Here is a 10,494-nt window from a genome sequence, read left to right on the forward strand (position 1 = left end):
AGATGTGCTGGTCAGATGCATTGATCCAAACAAGCACCAGAGTATGGCGACCTGGGGATTTTCACAGCAACTTCATTGCAGTGTTAATGAAAGCCTTTCTTGTAATACTAATAAATTAACTTTATTTTACTTGATTTAAAGATTGTTCTCACCTTTGCATTTTGAATCAAAAAAATTAAAATAAACTCAAACGTCTAATTCATATTTTTTAAATAGAAAACATTTTTGATTTGAAATTTGTTACTTGGAATATTACACTGACACAGCCCTCTCAGTATTTCTTTGGGACCATTTGGATGTCAGAGGTATAATCTCCTGTTTCAGTTGTGCTTCCCACAGGTCAGATGAATTCTGTTTCAGTGAATCACTCCAGTCCCAGCCCAGCGAGTGAAATGGGATTTAAATCTCATTAAAAAAAAAATGAATTCCAACCAAATTATGCTTGAACATGTAAAGCACTTGAGCGGTTGTTTGTGATATTTAATTAAAAGTTTAAAGTTAAGAGGTTTTCTATCAAGGCATATTATAGATGAGTAATGTTGTTTGCACAGCAGTTAAGGCTCAATGATATCAACTCCTGCTCTGAGAATTAACACGAGATAATATCGATCAAATATATTTTATTAGATGCAAATAATTGCAAATTAGTTGTAAAGTGCAACATCAGAGAGATTCACAAGGTGTAAACATGATCTGTCTTAGAGAAGGATTTTAAAATAAAGCAGCCTACCAGGTAATGAAGGTAAATGTAACAATAGTAAAATACTATTACAATAATGGTGTTTAACTACATCACCTTTATTGATTTGATTTGATTTGATTTATTGTTGTCACATATGAATATGTGAAAAGTATTGTTTCTTGAGCTATACAGACAAAGCATACCATTCCTAGAGTATAAAGGGGAGAGGGAAAGGAGAGGATGCAGAATGGAGTGTTACAGTCACAGATAGGATGTCGAGAAAGATCAGCTTCATATGAGCTAGGTCCATTCAAAAGTCTAATGGCAGCAGGGAAGAAGATGTTCTTGAGTCGGTTGGTACATGTCCTCAGACTTTTGTATCTTTTTCCTGACGGAAGAAGGCAAAAGAGAGAATGTCCGGGGTGCGTGGGGTTTTCAGTTATGCTGGCTGCTTTGCCAAGGCAGTGGGAAGTGTGGACGGAGTCAATGGATGGGAAACTGGTTTTTGTGATAGACTAGGCTACGTTTACAACCCTTTGTAATTTCTTGGGGGCTTATGAGATTTCAGGGGCATTTTGGATTGCAATTTGTTCTAAGTATGTGTGAGAGTGACACTTCATTGTTCACCTGTTCTTCATTGCAGATTTTTTCCATGAGCTGGACACACTGATGGGACCATTAACACAGCACAGCAACATGACTACCTTGGTTCGGTACACTCGACAGGGACTGCATTGGCTGAGGGTAGAAGCTCATTTATTATAGTGACTGTGCTAAGCGCTCCTTTTTTGCATTTCCATCTCTACCTCTGCCAGGATCACGACTGGTGGAACCCCTGCCACTCCAAGGCTCCACATTGAGTCACCGCCGATGTGTCTCCTCCAGCTATCTTTCAGACTCGTGGCGACGTTATGGAGCTGGCTGACGGTCTTCCCGTCAGAGGAGCCTTGCCTAGCACTTCGAAAGAATAAAAAGCGCCAACATCACACGTTTTGTGCTTGTCTGTTTCCACTGTACTCCATCGAATTCTTCGATCTTTGGAACGACAGAGTCCTGAGGCGTTTCGCCGCCTTCTACACTGCCTAGGGGTCAAGACAAATGAGGGCCACGTTTGAGGTGGAAACAAAGAGTGCCTGAGAGATAAAGAAGGAATGCCTCGTGAGGGGAGCGAGTCTGGTTGAGTTACTGCTGGACGACCCCGAAAAGAATTGCTCCCGAAGAGTTCCTCGTTGCGTTTTCTTGCACTTTGGGTAACCCAGACCATGTGAAGGACATGCTGCTTTGTGACAGACTGCTGAAGGGGGTCAGACTGAGGCATAAGGTCAAAACTGCGAGTCTGACATGTAAAAGGTGGAGTCATTTGACTCTGTATTTTGTACCTTCTTTTTGAAGTGAAGAGAAAAGCCGACACAGGTAGAAATGGAAAATTGTGCATTAAATTGAAGTGCTCTGTTTCTGTTTTCCATCGAGTGAAAACTCATCATCTTACATGTTGTATGGTATGCCTTAGAGATTTGTGATCACAAGCACTTTTTTTTGAGAATATTTATTAGGATGCAAGTCCTAACACCGAGTTGGTGTGTGAAGGAAGAATTCCATGGGCATAGCCTCAGCATTTATTAGGATGACTCCAAAAACTGAGGCCATTTTTATCCTCCAAGGTGGGAATCCACCTTTCAAATTCACGTGGCGAAATCATCGGAAACATCCATCTATCTTTCATTTTCCATTCCAGGAGATCTTTTCCTTTTGTAGTCTCTCAATTCCTTTTGTTTTTTGAGTTAACGCATATCAACCCACCACCAAATTTGGAAAAAGAAAACTCACTCACTGCAGATAAAATGATTTGCAAATTGAAAATTTAAGGTGGGGACAGAAAGGAGGGAGAAGGTGCAAAGGTCGAAGGTTCTGAATGAAAGGGTTAAAAGAAAGGGCTTGGAATTGCATTATAGAAGTAACTCACCTTTAACATTCTCATCCGGAGTTCCTCAATGCTTTTTTTAAGCGGGTGAAAGGACTGTTTCAGATATGTGGATTGGCGCCTTACCTTGATAATGGAGAAAGTTCAGAAAGAAGCATCAAATGCTCATACGCAGATGCCTCACGGTGTAGGGATCAAAGTTTTCTCCCAGCTGACTGCGCAGACCTGACAAGGATCTGTGATGCCAAGTTCCATCAAAATCCTGGCTTAGAACAACTGAAATGAAGGGCAGAAGGAATCCTCCTCACTTAACAAGAATCTCATCTGAGGTTTTGTTTTGTAGCCAGCTGGAGGCGATTATAGCTCGAATCGTAACATGCGATATCATTTCTTATGAATTAAGTGTCATTTAGTTGTCCTTAAAGCATTCCTTCGCCTGGATCTGGTAAAAGGTGCAATTATCATTCATGTCATGTCCATCACATGTCAATATTGGTTGAGCTACAAAAGAAAAATGCAACGCAGCGGAATCTTAAAGAAAAACTCACGCCAGATACTTTAATGATACGCATATCTCTCAAACGCAGACATCAGAAAGATCCGGTTACGCAAAGCTGCCTGTGCCTTATTACCGTTTGAAAGCACAGCCAAGTTTTAGTAGGAGATAGCTAACTTACGGGGACAGAAGCAACACAACCTGCAGCCAGAATCATTGGCAAGTCTCAAATCGTTGGTATTTTCCATTCCCTGGATATAAGTGCTATTTTTAAAAAGATGTAGTATTGAACCTGCATAGCTCCTCGCCATTGCCGCTCATTGCACAATCATTTATTTCCAAACCATGGGCCTTTCTGACATGAGACAGGCAGACCTAATTTATTTTTATGTACGTGAATATATTGGAAGGAAACAAAACAATGTACTTATGTGAAGTGATCCCAGTCTGGGTCAACTAGATTGTATGGTGTACAGTGAAAAGGCTTGACTCCCTCCTTCTGATGCTGAGATAGTGTGGCTGTAGCAGCTATTGTCTTAACCTTTGAGGCAGAGATTTAAAGATCCAGTTTGGTGAGATGGATATATGCTTTAAACGGAAAATATCTGCAGGGCTGCGGGGAAAGAGCGAGGGAGTGGGACGCGCGGCTAGCTCTTTCAGAAAGCCAGCACGGGTACGATGGGCCGAAGAGAATCCTTTCTGTCCCGTCATTCTACAAAATAAACGTTTCAGTGGACTGCCTCAGAAATGTCTCAACTGCAATATAATTGTACTGACTTCAGATTCATGCTCTATTGGAAAATGGGATTTGAATAGTTGGGTGGTTTGTCTTTGGTCGGCATGGAATCGATGGACCAAAGGGCCTTTTCCGGTGCTGTAGACATCTATGACTCTATCTTAAGAGGCTACAGATAGATTTAGACAGGGGAAGACAAGCTGAGGGCTTAAGTTGCTCAATCATATTAAGTGGGGGACAAATGATAGCTCTGGTTGCTCTGTTAGTATGACCAACAGATAAGAAGGATAGGAACAGACCATCAAATCTACTGCCTTACCTGCCAGATAATGCACCCTCTCCATCCACCATGTAACACTATCTACCATAACAAATTTCAGGGAAAACTCTTGGGAATTCTGCCTGATTCCTGAAGGCAATTAGGCAAGTTTTATGGAAAACCATAGTTACCCCATAATTTCTCATTATAAATACTCAACTGAACCCCCTGTACTTCAGCCATTAACTAGCAAACTGTTAAGACTTTGCCTCAAGTTTTGCCCAGGCTCCGATGGAGAGCTCTCCGGAGGACATTTTAATTTCAGGGTATGTGAGTCTGGTCATTGAAAAGGGACATCACCATCTAATAGGTCCAGCTGTAAGAGGCGGACAGTTACTGGCCTTAGAAACAGCTTCTTATTTGCACTCCAGTGTACAAACGCTTGACCCATTGGGCAGGACACAATGTATTAAATGAGAGAGACATAATGTGGAAGAAATAGGACATTTCATTGAGGAATGTATTATTTACAAGGGCAGAGACTCAATATCCCTCTGCTTCCCTTCTGCAATTTTTTCAAAGGTCATCCCAAAAACTAATTCTAATGTATTCAAAAGTTACTTTTAAGTCTAATGAAGCAAAAACAATTAAACAGCTTTATCATGTAATGAAGACAACATTGTAATATCATGAGGGAGCTATTTGAACCATTCCAAACTGATATTATGGCGCTTTGAAATGTAACACATATGCCACTGACTGATTATGTGCTAACAAAGGGAATAATAAGTGAAGGAGAATTTTCAAAAGTAAATTGCTTCATTGGCATGTCTTGGAATCTAAGAGAGTGAAATTTCAATCTTTTCTCAATGTCACTCTCCCAACCTCTCCCTTGACTCTCCCCTGACTCATTGCCACTAATAGGCCGAGTTGTCATCAACACTGCCATCTGCTCCTCTGTTCTGGGTACCATTCCATCCATCCTTTTAGCCACCTCCTATTGCTCATTTTGAGGCCATCTCTTGGAAACATTACATAGAATTCTACAGCACAGAAACAAGCCCAGATAGTCCATGCCAGTCATGCTCCACAACCCTCTTCCTCTAACCCTATCAACACTTCCTTCTATTCCATTCTCCATTATGTGTTTCTCTGTCTTCCCCTTAAATGCATCAATGCTATTCATTTCAACGACTTATGAGTTCCACATTCCCACCACTTTCTGAGTAAGGACATTTCATGAACATTATCTATGATCATGGGTCAGACTTCCCATACATATGCTTTTCAAATCTGCTTTATTCACTCTATCACCACCTTGGTTTCAGGATCTTTGCTTTCTGGTTTGGTAACCTGTCTGATACCAAGATGGAAATGAGCCAGACCCATCGGCAGCTCAACTTTGATGAGGCCAAGGACACCTTGTTCAGTTCCCAGCAGAAACCCTGCACTCTAGCTCTCAATGCCAGACCCTCTCGCCGAGCAGGATGAATCTTGAGAGAAAATGCATAAGCTCAGTGGTGACAGCACAGAAGTGGCCCCCTTCATCTTCACCTCACTTCCAAAGCCACTGAAGCTCTCACGCACAGTCGTTATCCCTCAGGCTAAACGTGACTAATTATAGAATCCCGACAGTGCAGACACAGGCTCAATGTTCTGCTAATGTTCTCCTTGCTGAGGACCTGACACAAACTCCACGGCCGGAATTTTACTGCCTCGCTCACCCCGGAATCAGGGCGGGCAAGGCTCGCAGAACGGAATTCTCTGTTGACCTCGAGCAGGATTTTACAAGCCTTGCCTGAGCAAGGTCATAAAATCCCGCCCCAACTTGTCCAGAGCACATTTCCTCCACATCCGATCCTGCACATCTCCAAAGGTTTCAAACATTCATCCCTTATCCACAACATCCCTCATTGGATTCTAATTTTCCCATAACTTCATGCACAGCTATTTCCTCCACCCATCCCCTCCCCACTATCTCCCTGCCACACTGAATGTCACTGTTTCCTCATTTCTCAAAGTCCCCAAACACAGATCCTTCCACTGGCAACCTCTTTTTTCCTGTGTTGTTCCAACATAGTTTGATTCCTCCTTCCTACATTCTACAACAGCTAGTAGGGCAATAACCTTCTCCCTGCACTCTCCCTAAACCCTTTAGTTTCTTTCATCCCAACCTCTTTCAAAAGCCTCCTTAAAACTTCACGCCTTGATAATGTTTTCATCATTCCCCTTATAATATCTCATCAAAACTGATTGAACGTGGTCCAAAATGTTGAAACCTTAGGAACGTTGTTGCTATTTAGAAACATAGAAGATAGGAGCAGGAGGAAGCCATTTGGCCCTTCAAGCCTGCTCTACTATTCACTATGATCATGGCTAATCACCCAACTCAGTAGCCTAATCCTGCTTTCTCCCCATAATCTTTGATCCCATTTGCTCCAAGTGCTATGTCTAGCCACCTCTTGAATACATTCAATATTGAATTTGCACTATATAAGTGCAAGACATTTCATATAATTAAAAGCTCAATATGAAATCACTTCCATTACAATCACCCCTCTAAACCGTACATGCAAAAAAAGTACAAATCCTAATTATGTATATGTATAATACTCATGAGTTTAAAATTACATAAGAATTTCTATGTCACTATCGCGATGCAGAATAAACTCCCAATTCAAGGTCTGGGTATATCAAAACACACAGAGACATAGTTGTTATCTGTTCATTACCAACGATTGCAGTTAAGGAGTTATTCACATCAGAATCATCAGACTTAAGCATCATTTATATATTACCTTTGCACTGAAAGATCATCGCAAGGTACTTCAAGGATGGAATCAAAAGAAAAATTGATACTGAGTCAAAGAAGGAAACATCAATACAGGCAAACAAAAGTTCAGTCAAGACTTTAAAGAGTGCTTAAGGAGAGAGAGGCAGTGGTGTTTGTGGAGTTTTAGGGAGGTAATTGCAGAGTTTGTGGTTTGGCCACCTAAAGGCCTGGCTGCCAATGATGTAGTGTTTAGGATTAGGACGTAAACAGAAACATAGAAACTAGAGGCAGGAATAGGTCATTTTACCCTTCAAGCCTGCTCCGCCATTCATTGTGATTGTTGCTGATCATCAAATTCAATATTCTGATCCCCACCTTCCCCCCATATCCTTTGATCCCTTTAGCCCCAAGAGCTTTGGGAAATGCTGGAAAATCTCAGCAGGTCTGACAGCCTCTGTAGGGAGAGAATAGAGCCAACATTCTGAGTCAGGATGACCCTTCGTCAGAGCTGCTGAGATTTTCCAGCCTTGATTGTTTTTATTTCAGATTCCAGCATCTGCAACATTTTGCTCGATTGGAATTGAGGGTGTGCGAGAGGTCAGAACTGGAGGTGTATTAGGTGGAGAAGGTTGGAGAGATAAGGACAGGGAGAGGCCACAGAGGGATGCCTGAGATTGAGACATGGGTGCATTCGGAGTCAAGGGAGGTCAGCAAGTACCAATGACTGGTGAATGGGTTTTTTCTTTAGAATTCTTTCTTGGTATTCGGGTGACAAGCAATACAAAAACCCTAGTTTCTCTTGTTCAGGCTTCAAGACAATCGTGTTCCAGCTTCAAAGCAAGTAAGGGCATTTTTAAAGGTATTCAAAATTGCAACAGCTGTCAGTATGTGGATATGGCTGGTCAGTAGTCAGATTACAAACTGTAGGTGATGTGTTGTATTGTGAAAGTGGCCACAGTGGTTCTGGTTTGTGCCGATGAATTTAGATCTAATACAAGATCGCCACTTTCTTAAGGTTAAGTGCTAATTGCATTCCAAAATAGAAGTGTCTCAAATATAGTTCAAATCAAATCTTAGAAATGAAACATTAAAATCAGAGGGATTATTATATATCCTAAAAATAGTGTCTTAAACTTCCAAAGGATCAAAGATTGGGTAATGAAAATTCCAAGCTTGACTGGTAAGGAATTCCTTCAGAAGCTTCAGGTGCTTAATATTATGTTCAAACTGCAACCATTTACTGTTGCCAGAATTGCACATTAAACAGTAAATGCAGAAAGTCTTTTTGATAGGACAAAGAATATAGTACAGGGTATTTATATTTCGCCTAACAATTATATAGATTAGATAGTTAACAAGACTTGAAGTAAGACCAACCCAAAAGGGAAACACCTTTCAATGAGTGTGTTCTATTTTCAAAAATACAATCCAAATTTCAACATTACCTATGGTGCAATGTGAAAAAGCTTGTCCATTAACTGGATAAGCTAGCTGCAAATGGCTGTGGAGAGAGTTCATATAAAATAGACCAGGAGGCAACTGTATGACAAAAAGAAAAACTTCCATTTATATAGCGCCTTTCATGACCTCAGGGCAGCACAAAGTGCTTTGCAGCCAATGAAGCACTTTTGAAGTGCGGTCACTATTGTAATGTAGAAAAGCAAGGCCAGTCAACTTGTCCTCTGCGAACGCTCCACAAGTGTCAATGTGACAATGACCAGATAATTTGTTTTTATGATGCATGATTGAGGGATAAATATTGGCCAGGACACCTTGCTCCTGTTTGAAATATTGCCACAGGATCATTTACGTCCCACCTGGGAGGGCAGACCGGCCTCAGTTTAGGGGCTCACTCGAGGTGCCGGAACATTCTTCTTTCTGTGAGATTCGCACGAGCACTTCACACATAGGCTGACCACTGTTGGCATCTGCAAGAGCGAGAGTCACGGATCACCTCTTCGTAAACAAAAGCAGGAATGCTTTCCAAAAGCTGGTTTATAAAATCATGTTGAATGGGCGAAGGAGTTCTGAGACCAAGTGTGCAAGTTCTTCAGTGGTTTGTCGCCAGTATGGGCTTTGTGTTACCGTCAAGGACGGGGGCCATTTTTAATAATATCATCTTGTAGATAACGAAATGTAGCAAAACAAGGCTCACATCTTAAAATATTTTCATTCATTGTGATGTTTGAGGTATATTGAAGCACTCGTGTTTCTTACATTTTTAAACCAGACCGAAGACATTTTATATAATAAAACTACAAGTTGGAAATTTTATTTATTAGTGAAATTAAATGCTCTGTTGAATCAGCAGATAATTTCTGACATTAAACCATGTCTGCCAGGTTTTGATTAGTTTTGGAAAAGTGTGTGAATTATCAAGCCTATTAGTCTTACCATTGTTAAATTATTCCTTTTCTGCATTGGGCTAGTCTCATCAAGCATTTCCACTCAAGTCATTGTAAATAACGCCTTTCCTTTTCAAGCCTTTTTTTCAATTTTCCTCATCAAAACTCCATTCTGAAAAAGGAATCAGCGCACCTCCTGATTTGTTACTGCCAAATGTTGATAAATGCACTGCCTACTCAAAAGAGACTTTCTCAAGGACATCCCGGCGAGCCCAGTTCTCTCTGTCTCGCTTTGTCACGTTGCCCCATTGTTCAAGCTTACGTCTTGCCACATCCGACGAGTTGCCTGTTGGTTTGCTTCAGCACTTGCGACTCGCCAAAGGCTGGAGCAGAGCCGTCCCATTTGTTTTTCTGCCGTGCTGCCACTGGGCAAAGGGTGGGGAAGGGGCGCACTCACCCAATGTAAAGGTTAAGGAAACGAAAGACACTCACTAACATATTTCAATCCAAATGTCACAAAGTTGACTTTGTTCGACAGGCATGCTATTGTCTATCCTTGTACAAATGTTTTTTTTTGGTAAGTTATGAATTTTTTTGTACAGAGAGTTAAAATGTAATTATGTTAAGCTATTGATTCATCTCTGTATAGCTGTGAGAGGTTGACTTCTTTGGCTTAAATATGAAATATAATCTGCCTGTTTCGCTTTGTATTTCAGCTGCGTTGCACAGTTAATCCATTTTTGTTACTAGTATTGTTCATTTGGAAACATTAATACTAAATGTACAAACATTAATCTGTTATTGGTATTTTTTGTTCTTTTTAAATGTAATGTCTCGGTATAAATAATAATTGTATGAACTGGTATGATTGCTTCTCTCAAAGAGGGCTTAATTAAAGACCAGTGCGTTGAATAATAAAGAACTACAATAAAACTGTTTTTTCTTAAAAATGCCTGTCAATGTTTTCCATACAGATTTATCTGTAACTACTTACAAGTCATGTGTACCCCAGAGATTGATTTGTATTTAAGCAATGAATAAGTCTCGGTGGTTGTTCGAGAATGGCATCTTGAGGGTGAGAGGTTGCAACAGGGATTTCTTACAAGGGTGCTCTGGCCTTTCCCGGGGTTAACTACTATCTTTGCCCTGAGCTTATTTATTAGTGTCACAAGTATGCTTACATTAACACTGCAATGAAGTTACTGTGGAAATCCTCTGGTCACCACACTCCAACGCCTGTTCTGGTACACTGAGAGAGAATTCAGCATGGCCAATGCACCTA

General features: G+C 40.9%; 1 protein-coding gene across 2 annotated transcripts in view; it reads left to right on the forward strand.

Moving 5' to 3' along the window:
• aff2 (AF4/FMR2 family, member 2) overlaps positions 1-10,151 on the forward strand; it is a 518,040-nt gene extending 507,889 nt beyond the window's left edge. For both annotated transcript variants that reach the window (XM_078211764.1, XM_078211763.1), the window contains exon 21: positions 1,326-10,151. In XM_078211764.1, the coding sequence (XP_078067890.1) occupies positions 1,326-1,447 (122 nt within the window). In that variant the 3' untranslated portion in view covers positions 1,448-10,151. The remainder of the gene's footprint in view (positions 1-1,325) is intronic.
• Positions 10,152-10,494: the final 343 nt, after the last annotated feature.

The sequence above is a fragment of the Mustelus asterias genome, chromosome 4, assembly GCF_964213995.1.
Source record: "Mustelus asterias chromosome 4, sMusAst1.hap1.1, whole genome shotgun sequence".
Classification (NCBI taxonomy): Eukaryota; Metazoa; Chordata; class Chondrichthyes; order Carcharhiniformes; family Triakidae; genus Mustelus; species Mustelus asterias.